Here is a 17,065-nt window from a genome sequence, read left to right as displayed (position 1 = left end):
ATCTATTAAGCAAATTTTTGGCAACAATTAAGACAGTATCTCTCAGGGAATGTTTCTTTCTTTTAAAGTAATACTGTGGAAATATTCCTGAAGACAATTCCTTATCATGGTCAGGTACTAGGTTAACAAAAACCGGAGTGCTGCTTTTAAGGGAATTCTCACAATGGACAGACTGTTTAAAACAAAAGCATTAAAGGAGGAAAACGTGCAAATCTTATGCCGCTCTCACACAGCGGACAACCTTTCCTCTAGACAGCGTTTCTGCTCCATGTTGAATCAGCTGTACAGGCTAAGGGCACATGAGTGTTCTGTGTCATCAATAATTTCTATGATCCCCAAAGACATGGCAGCTTGCCAGGAACCCACACACAGAGTGGTTCTTTCATTCATCAAACTCACACTTATGTCTTAACCCTCACTCCCTCAAGTGGATTTTACCTAAAAATACAACGCACGGAGAAAAGTAATACAGTAGCTTCAGAAATTAAGCTCTTAAGGAAACTTGACGTCACAGTAAATCTCAGATTTATAGTGCTTGGCAGTTGTTCTGCAACAGTAGTAGCCTTGGGGTTTCTGGCACTGGCTCAGTATTGACAGCAGCTGATGTGGTTTCTTTTCGCTCTTTTGACTCCTCTTTAATAAAAAGCATGCCCTATGGCTCATTGGTTTTGCCCCCTCTGGGCTGGTAGCAACTTCTTGAGGAATCAAGGAGTCAGACTTGGCAGTAGGCCAAATAAATCGCACGGCCTGTTGGCTCCTGACAGCACGTTACAATCAAAGCTGCACCAGGCACAGTAAAGCAGTCAGCTACTATATGAAACCAGACAGACACGATGAACGTGCCCTTTTTCATAGAGGCCCAATTACTGTTCAATTTATACGGCATTAGTCTCCGAACGGTGTCGCCGCGAAATTAACTCAAGCTCTACTGCCATAGAAACTTTATCACTACAGATTAAACTTTATCACTACAGATTAAAAGAAATTGAAAAATCAAGTACTTTTTGGAAACCTTGGGTGAACTGTTGCTTGTTTTAGCAAAGAATATTGAGGCAAATAAAAAGAGCCTCTTGTGTCCTGGCCAGGAGAGACACACATATAATGTCCTTCCAACACAGGGCCTTCCTCACTGCACCTGGGGGAGGTAGAAGGGGTCTTCTCTCAGAAGCAAGAAATCCTAACATGGACTGGCAAAAACATTTATGTAAAAGTAATATACCCTGTTCACACAAAAATTCTAAAATAAATAAGGATAAATGCACAGTGGGGATTTAGGTCAAAATGATGGCTTCTGGTAAACACTCTGAATTATTTGCTTCAAATTTTTATATTTTATCCTAATCATGTTGATCAAATCTGGCTCAGAATATTTTACAAAAAGAGAGAAGAAAAGCTACCCACAAAAACCAAACAACCAGCGCCAACTGCCAATTACATGTATTAACTCAGTCTCCTGAAAACACGCTATGCTGAACTGGGAGTAATTTCCAAATTGGGCATCTCCCTCTTCCGCACCAGACACCAGAGAGCATCCTGCACTAGGAACACTGCACATGCACATTTACACACTAGGAAATTATTCCCCAAAGCAGGTGACACCACATGGATGTGTGGATCAAAGTGGATTTTCTTCTCTTTGGAGGATTTCTATTATTTTGCACTGCTTGCAAAAAATGGATAGGGTCACTTTAATCGGTTTTCATAGATAAACTGATGCTTTACAAAACATAAAGATTCAGCTATTAAACAACATACAACAAACTTTCAGTTACATGATGATAAACTAATGTTTAAATGACAGCATAGATCCATTTTAGGGATTTTTAAAAATATAAATTCTTGACTCCAAGTAATTAAAATTAAATTCTAGATTAATTATTAGCCAATTATATGTTTATACCTCATTATTAATGTCAAAGACTCCTTCTTGGATTTTTTCATAAATTTCTTTTGCTGTATTAATAAATGCCTGAAATATAAGATAGAGAAGTTAAATTATTTAAAACCACATAGTAAAAGAACATTATATAAAAAGGTCTATAAAATATCACAATGTTCAACATAAGAAAATCAACCAATGTAACACATCATATTAATAGAATAAAGAACAAAAATCATATGGTTGTTTTAATAGATGCAGAAAAAGCATTTGACAAAATCCAACACCTTTTCACAATAAAAGCATTCAACAAACTAGATATTGAAGGGGACTTCCTCAACCCGATAAGCCACATCTAAGAAAACCCAGAGCCAGTATCAGACCCAGTGGTGAAGTGTGAAAGCCTCGCCTAAGATTCAGAACAAGACGAGGATGTGTGGGAACCAACACAATCAGTCATAAAGTGGAAACAATACACCTGTTCACCAGCTGGTGAATGAAAACAAAATGTGGTGCAACTCATACAACGGAATAATATTCAGCCCTAAAAATATAAAGCGCTGATTCATGAGACAAGGTGGATGAACTCTGTGAAGTAAAGTAAGCCAGGTATGAAGGGTCACACAGTACGATTCCATTTACGTCAAACGTGCAGAAGAGGTCAACCCACAAAAGGAAAATAATTATTGGCTGCCAGGGATTACACGAAGGGAGGAATGGAGTGATGAAAATATTCTGGAAGACAGTGGAGATGGTCGCAGGACTCTGAACATACTAAAATCCACTGAATCATACCCTTTAAAAAAGGGTGAATTTTATGATATGTGAATTATATTTCAAAAGAAAAAAAATCATGGCTGGGGAAAGGGGAGACCAAAACATAAGAACAGCACACATGTGAAAAACACATCAACTAGGTAAGCTGCATAGACACCCATGATGTAACTAGCTTATTCCTGGAGGTCACTGTTCCACATAGTATGCTGTTTGCCAGACAACGTGTTACTTAACATACAGTTCAGGGGGGAAAGGATCAAAGGGTGCTTATTAGAAAGAGATAAAGGCAGTTCAACTTCTATGTCATGTTGAATCAAGTTTCATCCTTTTCCCATGTAGCATACTACCAAATTAATTCAGAAACAGTTTATATTTATGTTAAGATAATAAGATATTTTACACATTATTCCCAGTGCTACAGAAGATGTATATAAACTCAGCTTTTAAACCACCAGATTTGAGAGATAATAGTGTTAATATTATATTCAATTAGCAGTCTATGAAAACTCATAAAAGAAGGTTGTTCTCCACTACTACTGATACAGACAATTCAAAATTTAAAAAGTAAACAGGTCCACGGAGCAGAACACATCATACCTTCCATCTTTTCTACACTGGAAACAACTGACTGCTGAACTTGCCACCAGAGCTTTTGTTTCCTAATTAACAGGACTGATATGTTTTCACCTTTAAAGGCCTTACAGCTCCCCAGAGTAATCAATCTCCTGCAGCTCAATTACTGCACCAAGAACACACCAGTCGGTGCCGGGACGTGCGCGACAGTGGCGGGGGCACAGAGGTATGAATATGCATCAGCTCTAAGTGGCTGATCGAATCATCAGAGAGGGTCATGAGAACTTGCAGCAAAATAATGAGAAGAATTAATCACTGCAGATTCACAAGGCACTCAGGAAACCAATGTGCTTTTCATGTGTGCACACTGGAGTTAAAGTGAAGGAGAAATTGGCTTTCAGCCAACTATGAATTGATTCACATTCCTCAAAATGGAGGTTATCCTTATAAGTAAGGGAAAACCTAACTGTATTTCCAATAACATGTCAATTACAGTGATGGCGGGGCTAACCAAACATTGAAAGTCAACAGATTCATAAATTCACAGGGTTGGAATCCTTTTCAGGGGCATCCACACTGTGTACGTTTCATTAGAACATCAGACAGAATTACAAGGTCACATAAATGAGCTATAACTTCATATAAACAAGGATTTTTATTATGAAGATCATTACACATGCCGATGGATGTAAATACATTGACTTTTTTGCCAATCTATTGATCAATTACTTAAAAAACTGGCTATCTTAAGATAGCTACATTTTTATTTATGCTAAATTTTCTAAATCACTATTAATTTTATCACTTAAACAGTACGTTAAGCAAGCACCTTCAAGAACAGTTGTACCCAGTAGACGTAGGATGTATTTTATATCTGAAAGATATGCAGTTAACTCAATTATAATTAAATATAACAGTTATCTTTTATAATTCCCATCATCTCAATGAAATACTATTTGGACAATACAACATTTACTTGTCATCCAACTCTGATTACATATTAAAAACACTGAAATAATATTTTCCACTTCTTTCAGCACATTATAGAGAGCATACTATATAAATGGATTGGTTCATTTACATCATAGCAATGATTAATAGTTAATATATATTACTAAGTGATTAATGATTAATTTTAACGATACCTTAAGAGTTTAAAATCAATGTAACAGATGTAGGCAGTAGTATACTCTTTTATGCACTGAAATTGAGTTCCCAAATATGATGACACTTTAACCAAATACTGTTAAGGTTTAGTAGAGACAAAACAAAACTTCTAAGAGAAGAGCCTTGTCTGTCACAGACAGTAACTGTGCACTAAAGCTGCAAAGCATTTCAAAACTCAGGAAGACAAGAGATACATATCTGTTATAATAATTGACTAGAATTTTCTTTCATTGCTCATTTCACTCCAGTCACTAAAAATCAATCTCCACATATATTTTCCTTTTTTTACTGGAGGATAATTGCTTTACACTGCTTCTGCTGTAAAGCAGCGTGAATCAGCTGTATGTATACACATACCTTCTCCCTCATGAACCTCCCTCCATCCCTCATCCCACCCCTTCATATATATTTTTTAAGGAACAGATGTAATAGTCTGAAATACCTCTAGAACACAGAAAAAAAAAAATTGAAGTAATTAACATAAAATCATTACAAAGCCTTTACACCAGGCTCATGTTTTGCCTTTTATTTTTTTTTCAGTTGCACTGCATAGCATGCACAATCTTAAGTTTCCTGACCAGGGATTGAACCCGGGGCCCCGGCAGTGAGCGCGCCAAATCCTAACCATTGGTCCACCAGGGAACTCCCTAAAGCTTATGCTTTAATACGACAGTCTTAAATTGAAATTCCTTCCAATTTTAGACATCATTTTAACTAGTTTTACTTTTTCTATTCCCCAGGCTACTGAAGCAAATTATGAAAAGGAGGGGAAAGAAGACTGGCAAAGTGAGTGAGTGAGAAGGGTGTGTCTTGAGTGGCCGGTGGGGATGTGCATGCACAACATTGGGGACCAAGCTGCACTCTGGATTGGCTGCGGAGCCATGGGCCTGTGCAGACCAGGCTCACAGCTCCTGATGGAAGAGGATACCTGTTGACCAAGATGGCCCAAGTCATCAAGGAGAAAGAAGCTCAGGATTTAACATAAAACAAAACACATTTTTGAAATACCTTCATCATTCTTACAGATTTCAATGTTACCAGGAAAAGACTGTGTAACAATTAACTTATCTGGAATAGTTATTTCCTTATTCTCAGAAAAATGAAGCAAGATGATGGCAGAACTCCAGAAATTTTTCAGCACTGGTTAATTAACATAATACTTTGAAAACATGACATCCTAAAGATCATTGCAGCTTTCTGTGACACATTAAGTCAGAACCACAAATGTTACATTCATCTCTATTCCATGTTTCAAATAGTCGAATATGAATAAATAGGTTACAAGATAGGAAAAAAAAACCAGCTGAGAAACTGATGTGAAAGGATTTCATTAGGCCTGTGAGACAATCCAGGCACATCCATGGTTAAGAAGTATAAACAGATTTCCTTGCAGCCAACCTACCCTGGCGAGGCCTGGCCTCCCATGCAGCGCCCATGCCGGCACCTGAAGCCCAACTCTCTCCGTTTCCCATTAGCTCTCTGCTCTGCTCTCTGATTAATTGCCGTGTCCAGTTCCTTACCTTTATTAGCCATTAACTGCCTTCCACTTCAGACACTAATCTTTCAACCCCTGGCAGTAGTTACCTGAGTGATGCTTGATAATACCTTGCCTTACTGAGGTTAAGTTTTCAGGGACTTCTATAGCAAAAATTAAAATATACATAACCACAAGAAATAAAGTGTATATCCCACCGACCACCTGGCCTTTATCCAAGGGTGAAAGTGAAAGGGAAGTTGCTCAGTCGTGTCCGACTCTTTGCGACCCCATGGACTGTAGCCTACCAGGCTCCTCCGTCCATGGGATTTTCCAGGCAAGAATACTGGAGTGGGTTGCCATTTCCTTCTCCAAATTATCCAAGGGTACCTACTCCATTGTTGACTGAGCTGGTACTTCTCAGGGTATGGATGAAAAGGTTCGGGGATAAGGATGATGTAGATAGATACTACTGCTGCTGAACTGAACCAGGTTAGTCAAAAGGATCTCAGCACGAGTGCTGATATTTCAGCTGCAGATGCAGGAAACGTAAATGCTCTGCCCTGACTGACAGAGGGAGGGTGTGTGCAGGGCAGGACGGGGGCAGGGCCGGCTGTGGACAGTGCGCCCAGAGTGCCTTCTCAGCCAACAAGAGGGAGCACAGACAAAGGGGAACACGGAATCATGGTTTGTTTTCATTAGGGGTTTTACAGTTTTTAAGGCAAAATATTGAAAATAAATTGTCTATAACAGTAACATTTAAATTATTTCCTTGTGTAACATGCTGCCACCTGGTGGCTAGATAAAAGTTACAGCATCTGTTAGGTGAGAATTCAAAATAAATAGAAGTATCTCAGTGGAAACAGTGTCAGACTATTTTTTTGGGCTCCAAAATCACTGCAGATGGTGACTGCAGCCATGAAATTAAAAGACACTTACTCCTTGGAAGGAAAGTTATGACCAACCTAGATAGCACATTCAAAAGCAGAGACATTACTTTGCCAACAAAGGTTCGTCTAGTCAGGGCTATGGTTTTTCCAGTAGTCATGTATGGATGTGAGAGTTGGACTGTGAAGAAAGCTGAGCACCGAAGAATTGATGCTTTTGAACTGTGGTGTTGGAGAAGACTCTTGAGAGTCCCTTGGACTGCAAGGAGATCCAACCAGTCCATTCTAAAGAAGATCAGTCCTGGGTGTTCTTTGAAAGGAATGACGTTAAAGCTGAAACTCCAGTACTTTGGCCACTTCATGCAAAGAGTTGACTTGTTGGAAAAGACTCTGATGCTGGGAGGGATTGGGGGCAGGAGGAGAAGGGGATGACAGAGGATGAGATGGCTGGATGGCATCACTGACTCGATGGACGTGGATTTGGGTGAACTCTGGGAGTTGGTGATGGACAAGGAGGCCTGGCGTGCTGTGATTCATGGGGTCGCAAAGAGTTGGACACGACTGAGCGACTGAACTGAACTGATCTCAGTTTTACTTAGACATCCAGAATAGATGTTGAAGGGCAAAGTGCCCTGTAAAATAAGCGACTCTTTGGTTCTCCCTGAGAACTGGGAAAAGGAACTAGAGTGTTGCTGAATTCTCATCTCCATTGCTTAATCAATGCCATGGACAATACTGGTGTTCATTTGCCAAAGCTTATGTTAACCCATATTTACCAAGTATTTACTGTATGGGTCGGTAACTATGCTAAGTGATTTACACAGGTTCTCATTATTTCTGAAAAGTTCAAAATATGTGTAAAAATGAGGAAGTTAATTTTGTGGGTTGAATCTGTACCTGTAAGCTTGTTAGCAGAACAGAAGGTGGGGCTCTGAAGCAGGCTTGGGGATGGGTGTCAAAGGCCAGTGTCGCCTCTTACCACATGCGACCTCTCTGTAAAACGGGGGCCACGACGATGCCTATGCCACAGACTTGTTGGAAGAAGAAGGTTAAGCACTGAGACCAGCGCCTGGCTTGTAGGCAGACCTTGGCGCAGCTCCCACCACCACAAGGATATGAGGGCAAGATAGCTATGGGAACCACAGGAACAGCAGGTACATAGCAGCAGAACCCCTGGTGAATTAAAACATCCTGATTAAATAAAACTAAGTATCGAAAGGTAAACTAGCAACACATAATGTGTACACAGTGAGCCCTCAAGAAGAAAGTGCGCTAAGACTCTGGTATTATGCAGAGATAGGACAGTCTTGTGAAAAGGATATCAGACTAGAATTCAAGATGGGGCAGTTTACACACGAAGCTTCTTCAAATCCTGTGACTGATTCTGTCTGCTTTCGCTTCAAGGGGAGAGGCCTCCCACACACAATGACTCCTGTGTTTCACAGACACCCCCCGCAGGGGCCACCCCTCGGGGGATGAGTGAGGAAGGAGGCGGCCACTGGCAGGAGAACCAGGGCACAGCCCCCATTCCACAGTAGAGCCATTCTGCTCTTCTTTCCTTCATCTAGTTTCCTGTGTTCTATTAGAAGACAGAACAGCTGCTGGATCTACTGACCTGTAATAATTCTCACTGTACAAACACCACAGACTGAGCTGCAAAAGGAGAAACGACTTGCCCAAGAGCAGGCAGGCAACACTGGAACAGAAGCAGGATGAAGATCCTGCCCACATTTATCCTCTTTTTATTACGATTTCTTATCTTCACTACAACTCAAAGGAATTTTCATTTATTTTGCTTACATGGCCATTAAAACTAAACATAAAAAGCACACACTTCTCATATCCTTAAAAAGACCTTTTAGCTAGCTAGAAGTTGTTTTGGATGGCTAAGTTTGTTTCTGTGTTACTTATAACACAGAGATATATTTAATTCTGTGGTTAATTTAGTTCTTCCATTCAACAAGCATGCTGAACACCTGAATTATACCAGGCACTGAGCATGCAGTCGCATCCTCAGGTACATGCATGTTTTGATCTCAAGGATGTGGTAACACAGGACAGATGTAAACCCAAGATTGGAACACAGCACAGAAACTTCCACAACAGTTGTTCAGAAGGGTAATGTGGCATGACTGCTTCTACTGGTTAAAAAAAAAACAAAAACAAAAAACTGTCCAGAGAGAAAGCCCTTTGAACGAAGGCCTGAAGGATAAGTAAGCTCCCACTCATTTTTTAGAAAAATCAGGGGAGGAAAGACCACCCTGGACAGAGGGGCAGATTTTAAGCTTAGTTAACGTGGAAGCTGGGGACAGTGAGCCATGGGAGATGAGGATAAAGAGGTACCCAGGGAACTCTTAAAAGTGAAGAAGTCTGGGGACAAAATCAGAGGGTAATTTAGAGGAGGAGTTAAGAGGAGGCAAGGCTGGTGACAGGAAGGCCAGTAAGGAGTTTAGGACAATAATCAAGGTAAGAGGTGAAGGCCTGACAAATTGTAACAGCGGCAACCAGAATAGAAAGCAAAGATCAAACTTAATATCTTCTCTTGAGAAATTAATAGGACTTGATAAAGAACAGGAATAAGATGATAAGATGTTTAAGGATGACTCCATTTTTGGCTTAAGTGACTGAGATGGAAGGGTATATCGTGAATCAGGTTTTAAGGAGGGAATGCAAAGTGTATTTTAGACACATGGAACTCTACCGCTGATGGGAAAGCCTTGAGAGCTGGTGATCTATAGAGTTGTGTGAATGTGTAAGTGTGTGACATGCACATAGCAGCATGACTGTCTTCAGAAATGTCTAGCTCCCCTGGTTTAGAAGTAGAGAAATTGGATGTAACTTTGAAAAGTTAGTCTGGTTCTGATCATTCCTGAAGTTCCCTAGGATGATGGCCAAACAGGGGGGTGAGGGGTGGGGGGAGTGGGGGAAAGAGGAGAAACCTTCTAATCTTTGGAAGGGGGCAGTAAACATTTATTACACTAAACCCCCCTAGAACGATGCTGGAAACTTGCTAAGGTCAGGTCAGATTTACAGTGAAAAGCCCTGTGGAGAGTACATCATTTGAAGTGCCAGGCTGGATAAAGCACAAGCTGGAATCAAGATTGCTGGGAGAACTATCAATAACCTCAGATTCGCAGATGACAATACCCTTATGGCAGAAGCGAAGAAGAATTAAAGAGCCTCTTGACGAAAGTGAAAGAGGAGAGTGAAAAAGTTGGCTTAAAGCTCAACATTGAGAAAACTAAGATCATGGCATCCAGCCCCATTACTTCATGGCAATCAGATGGGGAAACAGTGAGAGACTTTATTTGGGGGGGAGGGGTGTCCAAAATCACTGCAGATGGTGACTGCAGCCAGGAAATTAAAAGACACTTGCTCCTTGGAAGAAAAGCTATGACCAACCTAGACAGCATATTAAGAAGTAAAGACACTATTTTGCCAACAACGGTCTGTCTAGTCAAAGCTATGGTTTTTCCAGTAGTCATGTCCTTGATGTGAGAGTTGGATTATAAAGAAAGCTGAGCGCGAAAGAATTGATGCTTTTGAACTGTAGTGTTGGAGAAGACTCTTGAGAGTCCCGTGGACTGCAAGGAGATTAAACCAGTCAATCCGAAAGGAAATCAGTCCTGAATATTCACTGGAAGGACTGATGCTGAAGCTGAAACTTCAATACTTTGGCAACCTGATGCGAAGAACTGACTCACTGGAAAAGACCTTGATGCTGGGAAAGACTGAAGGCAGGAGGAGAAGGGGACAAGAGAGGATGAGATGGTCAGATGGCATCACTGACTCAATGGACATGAATCTGAGTAAGCTCTGGGAGTTGGTGATGGATAGGGAAGCCTGGTGTGCTGCAGTCCATGGGGTCGAAAACAGTCGGACATGACTGAGCGACTGAAGTGAACTGAACGACCCTGTAGAACTCACGACACTGAGTACAGGCCTAAGGGGACAGCAAACCCCTCAGTTTACACCCACATTCCAGCTCTACGAAACACCTGTTCTGCCACTTGCAACACAGCCCAAGGCAAGGAAGGTGTCATCTCATTTGGAATTCAGTCTGTAGATCTCCAAGTACCAGGAGCAGACACCAGTATTAACAAGAGGCCTTGAAACTGGTCTTCTTGGTTACTGAAATCTTATCGTCACATGCTTCCCCCCAAGACACAGAAATCCACTGATCCTTCAGGTTAGATGTCCTGGCAGATTACTACAACCTGTCTCTGGATTAGCATGCTGTGTTTTCAGTTATCATCTTGGCTCTTATCTTTAGTACTTTAGCAGCTAAGTCAGGAATTTCCAGCCCTGATTTTTCAATAGTTTAAGATATTTTTAATTACTAAATTTTTGCCTCAATTTTTTTCACATTTATGTATTTTTCCTGGTTTCCCACAAATTTCCAATCTTAACTTTAAGCAAAACTGATGAATATAGGGAAAAATCACCCATCAAATGTCTAAGAGACTGGGAAGAATATCTGACACAGTGACAACAGTTTGACAATATTTCATTGACAACACCATCACCTTTGGGTCCTAGAGGGAATGCAATAATGTCAAGTTTTGGTAATTACAACTCTGAGAAAAATAAATTTTAGTGTAGAGAGGAAATACAATGAGAAAAACAAGGTAGGAATTAACAGAAACAAATATATCACTTCTAGAGCATTTGGACATCTTTAGAAAGTTGGCCTGCTGCTTCTGGGAAGGGGTACTTTCTCTCGCCTGCTGTAATCTTTGAGGCAGTTATTCCTGGGTCTATAAAAAACCCTTTCAAACCACAAAGACTCCAGGTAACTACCAGAGGGAGCTCCCAATCGAACGATAAGCCAGTCTATTCATCAGTGTTTTCAAGAATCTCACAGGTTTTAGAACACTTAGGGCAAAGAAGGTTTTGGACAGAATTCCACCTACAGATTAACAAGTGGGACCAAAGCAGAAGTTGACTAAAGACTGCAGTGAGAGGAGAAGGGCTAAAGAAATTAAGGAAATACTTAACCATCCACATTTACCTACTGTGTGGGGAAAAGACTGTGCTAGATATCTGGAGATGCCAAGATAAAAAGATGGTCTAGGTTTTCAAGGAATTCTGTCCTTATGTTGACCCAGTGCGAAAAACAAGAGTCATGACAGAGTCATGAGAGTGTGAAGATAAAGCCATGACCAGAATGACACAGGAATGAATAAGCACAGAGAAACAAGCACGTAAGAGGGACTGTGTGGATGGTGGGTGATGGTGGAAGGGGCGGGGTGTGTGTGTGTGTCCTGTGTCACAGCATTCCACGAGGGGCAAGGAGACTCGATGACATAATTGAAGGCTCAGGTTGGCAAGAGGGCATTTCAAGTGCTGAGAAAACTTTCTGTGGATGCACTCCCACTTTAACATGAAGAGCGAGGAGGGAAGGACTGGCAAATGAAGGGCCTGTCTTCCAAGCCAAGGAGTTTGATTCTGAAGTGGTGGGGAACCACTGGAGGGTTTTAATAAAGCTGGAGGGTGACATTCAATTTTCCTTTTTTAGAAAGGTGTTACAGGCAAGAGTGTGAAGGACTGAAAAATGAAGATGGGGAGTCCAGTTAGGAAGCGATCATAGAAGAGGACAGTGTGGAGAGATACTTAAATTAACAGGCAGAAATAGTAATACACATGTGGAGAGCAACACATAGTAACTGAGTGTAAAGAGGCAGGGAAGGGGGGTGCTCTGGGATACAGGAAAGCAGACTTCACAGACTAGAGGAGAGAAGGGGCAGCAGCGGTCAAAGTGGAGCTGGACACACAGTCTAAGAAGGGTATTCCTGGATTCAGGTGATAATTTCAACATGGAAATAACAGACAGTAAAGGAGTCTGGGAGGGACAGATAAAAAGAAGATTATGATATCATGAGCTAAGAAAAAAGAAAGTTTACAGAAGACTGAGTGGTCGGAAGTACCACATACCCTTCAGGGACTGTTAAAGGTAAGAAGAAAAAGGAGTTGTTAGGTGAGGCAACTAGGAGGTCCCAGCAAGACCCCGGGTGTGATGGCTGAAGTCAGATTGGGAACCTAGCTCTGAAAAAGAATGAGGCAACAGAGTGTGGTGCGCAGGCTGCTCACCGCAGTGGCTTCTCTGTGGCAGAGCACAGGGTCTAGGCCCATGGGCTTCAGCAGTTGCAGCTCTCGGGCTCCAGAACACAGGCTCAATAGTTGGGGTACACAGACTTAATTGCTCCATGGCACATGCAATCTTCCCAGACCAAGGATCAAATCTGTGTCCCCTGCATTGGCAGGTGGATTCTTATCCACTGTGCCTCCAGAGAAGACCCCTTTTTGTGTGACTATAGATGATACTGTATTTTAAATTTTGGTGTTCATTGTAGATATATGGAAATACAGTAGATTTTATTTTTTTTTTATTTATTTTTTTATTAGTAATACCACATCTGAATTTATTCCATAATTATTTACTTGCATACAGGCAAAATGCCAGATGTACAAGGTACTTCATTGTAACACTGTTACAAAAATGAAAAAACAGAAACAAGTCAACAGAGAACTGGTTAAATAAATTATCAAAGGGAAATCATACAAAACAAAAACTATATACTGGAAAATGAAACAAAACTACTCTACAGGAAGATCTTCTGTAAAGATCTCCATTGTTAAGTAAAAAACACAACATACAAAGGGAAGGGTCGATTGTTAAGTAAAAAACACAATGTACAAAGGAAAGGGTAAGAAGACCAATCTGCAGATCAACAGGTGTAACACCGTACTTTTGGAATCGGTGACCTTTTTGGATAGACAGGAAAAAGTGTCTCTATTTTTAATGCCTTTATTTATATATAGAAATTCTAGAAGACTACATTGCTAACTGATTAAGTCACTTCAGTCGTATCCGACTCTGTGCGACCCCATAGACGGAAGCCCACCAGACTCCCCCGCCCTGGGATTCTCCAGGCAAGAACACTGGAGTGGGTTTACAGTAGATTTTAAAAATATGCCTTGTATACTATCAAATCAGATCAGATCAGATCAGTCGCTCAGTCGTGTCCGACTCTTTGCGACCCCATGAATTGCAGCACGCCAGGCCTCCCTGTCCATCACCATCTCCCAGAGTTCACCCAGACTCACGTCCATCTAGTCAGTGATGCCATCCAGCCATCTCATTCTGTCATCCCCTCCTCCTCCTGCCCCCAATTCCTCCCAGCATCAGAGTCTTTTACAATGAGTCAACTCTTCGCATGAGGTGGCCAAAGTACTGGAGTTTCAGCTTTAGCATCAGTCCTTCAAAAGAAACCCCAGGGCTGATCTCCTTCAGAATGGACTGGTTGGATCTCCTTGCAGTCCAAGGGACTCTCAAGAGTCTTCTCCAACACCACAGTTCAAAAGCATCAATTCTTCAGTGCTCAGCCTTCTTCACAGTCCAACTCTTACATCCATACATGACCACAGGAAAAACCATAGCCTTGACTAGATGAACCTTTGTTGGCAAAGTAATGTCTCTGCTTTTGAATATGCTATCTAGGTGGGTCATAACTTTCCTTTCAAGGAGTAAGCGTCTTTTAATTTCATGGCTGCAGTCACCATCTGTAGTGATTTTGGAGCCCAGAAAAATAAAGTCTGACACTGTTTCCACCGTTTCCCCATCTATTTCCCATGAAGTGGTGGGACCGGATGCCATGATCTTCGTTTTCTGAATGTTGAGCTTTAAGCCAACTTTTTCACTCTCCACTTTCACTTTCATCAAGAGGCTTTTTAGTGCCTCTTCACTTTCTGCCATAAGGGTGGTGTCATCTGCATATCTGAGGTTATTGATATTTCTCCCGGCAATCTTGATTCCAGCTTGTGCTTTTTCCAGCCCAGTGTTTCTCATGATGTACTCTGCATATAAGTTAAATAAGCAGGGTGACAGTATACAGCCTTGACGGACTCCTTTTCCTATTTGGAACCAGTCTGTTGTTCCATGTCCAGTTCTAACTGTTGCTTCCTGACCTGCATACAGGTTTCTCAAGAGGCAGGTCAGGTGGTCTGGTATTCCCATCTCTTTCAGAATTTTCCACAGTTTATTGTGATCCACACAGTCAAAGGCTTTGGCATAGTCAATAAAGCAGAAATAGATGTTTTTCTGGAACTCTCTTGCTTTTTCCATGATCCAGCAGATGTTGGCAATTTGATCTCTGGTTCCTCTGCCTTTTCTAAAACCAGCTTGAACATCAGGAAGTTCACGGTTCACATATTGCTGAAGCCTGGCTTGGAGAATTTTGAGCATTACTTTACTAGCGTGTGAGATGAGTGCAATTGTGCGGTAGTTTGAGCATTCTTTGGCATTGCCTTTCTTTGGGATTGGAATGAAAACTGACCTTTTCCAGTCCTATGGCCACTGCTGAGTTTTCCAAATTTGCTGGCATATTGAGTGCAGCACTTTTATAGCATCATCTTTCAGGATTTGAAGGAGCTCAACTGGAATTCCATCACCTCCACTAGCTTTGTTCGTAGTGATGTTTTCTAAGGCCCACTTGACTTCACGTTCCAGGATGTTTGGCTCTAGGTCAGTGATCACACCATCGTGATTATCTGGGTCATGAAGATCTTTTTTGTACAGTTCTTCTGTGTATTCTTGCCACCTCTTCTTAATATCTTCTGCTTCTGTTAGGTTCATACCATTTCTGTCCTTTATCGAGCTCATCTTTGCATGAAATGTTCCTTTGGTGTCTCTGATTTTCTTGAAGAGATCCCTAGTCTTTCCCATTCTGTTGTTTTCCTCTATTTCTTTGCATTGATTGCTGAAGAAGGCTTTCTTATCTCTTCTTGCTATTCTTTGGAACTCTGCATTCAGATGTTTATATCTTTCCTTTTCTCCTTTGCTTTTCGCTTCTCTCCTTTTTACAGCTATTTGTAAGGCCTCCCCAGACAGCCATTTTGCTTTTTTGCATTTCTTTTCTATGGGAATGGTCTTGATCCCCGTCTCCTGTACAGTGTCACGAACCTCATTCCATAGTTCATCAGGCACTCTATCTATCAGATCTAGGCCCTTAAATCTATTTCTCACTTCCACTGTATAATCATAAGGGATTTGATTTAGGTCATACCCGAGTGGTCTAGTGGTTTTCCCTACTTTCTTCAATTTAAGCCTGAATTTGGCAATAAGGAGTTCATGATCTGAGCCACAGTCAGCTCCCAGTCTTGTTTTTGTTGACTGTACAGAGCTTCTCCATCTTTGGCTGCAAAGAATATAATCAATCTGATTCGGTGTTGACCATCTGGTGATGTCCATGTGTAAAGTCTTCTCTTGTGTTGTTGGAAGAGGGTGTTTGTTATGACCAGTGCATTGTATTGGCAAAACTCTATTAGTCTTTGCCCTGGTTCATTCCGTATTCCAAGGTCAAATTTGCCTGTTACTCCAGGTGTTTCTTGACTTCCTACTTTTGCATTCCAGTCCCCTATAATGAAAAGGACATCTTTTTTGGGTGTTAGTTCTAAAAGGTCTTGTAGGTCTTCATAGAACCATTCAACTTCAGCTTCTTCAGCATTACTGGTTGGGCATAGACTTGGATTCCTAGACCCAGCGTTTGAGGCCAGGGGCAGTGGCCGGGAGGAGCTACCCAACGTCCCCAAGCCCGAGGCCAAGGGCGGCAGCGCGAAGGAGCAACCCCACGTCCAAGGAGCCATGGCTGCATGGGCGCAGGAGGGCCTAGAGGAGCTATCCCACATTGAAGGTCAGGAAGTGGGGTGGTGAGGAGATACCCCTCGTCCAAGGTAAGGAGCAATGGCTGCACTTGCTGGAGCAGCCGTGAAGAGATACCCCACGCCCAAGGTAAGAAAAACCCAAGTAAGACGGTAGGTGTTGCAAGAGGGCATCAGAGGGCAGACACACTGAAACCATAATCACAGAAAACTAGTCAATCTAATCACACTAGGACCACAGCCTTGTCTAACTCAATGAAACTAAACCATGCCCGTGGGGCAACCCAAGACAGGTGGGTAATGGTGGAGAGATTTGACAGAATGTGGTCCACTGGAGAAGGGAATGGCAAACCACTTCAGTATTCTTGCCTTAAGAACCCCATGAACAGTATGAAAAGGCAAAGTGATAGGATACTGAAAGAGAAACTCCCCAGGTCAGTAGGTGCCCAATATGCTACTGGAGATCAGTGGAGAAATAACTCCAGAAAGAATGAAGGGATGGAGCCAAAGCAAAAACAGTACCCAGCTGTGGATGTGACTGGTGATAGAAGCAAGGTCCAATGCTGTAAAGAGCAATATTGCATAGGAACCTGGAATGTCAGGTCCATGAATCAAGGCAAATTGGAAGTGCCATCTCTAAACAAGAGA

General features: G+C 41.7%; 1 protein-coding gene across 3 annotated transcripts in view; it reads right to left on the bottom strand.

Moving 5' to 3' along the window:
• RAB2A (RAB2A, member RAS oncogene family) overlaps positions 1-17,065 on the bottom strand; it is a 72,686-nt gene that overhangs the window by 1,426 nt on the left and 54,195 nt on the right. For all 3 annotated transcript variants that reach the window (XM_027561039.1, XM_027561041.1, XM_027561040.1), the window contains one exon: positions 1,901-1,969. In XM_027561039.1, coding sequence (XP_027416840.1) covers positions 1,901-1,969 — 69 coding nt within the window. The remainder of the gene's footprint in view (positions 1-1,900; positions 1,970-17,065) is intronic.

This window comes from Bos indicus x Bos taurus, chromosome 14, assembly GCF_003369695.1.
Source record: "Bos indicus x Bos taurus breed Angus x Brahman F1 hybrid chromosome 14, Bos_hybrid_MaternalHap_v2.0, whole genome shotgun sequence".
Lineage (NCBI taxonomy): Eukaryota > Metazoa > Chordata > Mammalia > Artiodactyla > Bovidae > Bos > Bos indicus x Bos taurus.
Note: the sequence above shows the minus strand (reverse complement) of the source record. Positions and strands in the feature narration are given on the sequence as shown.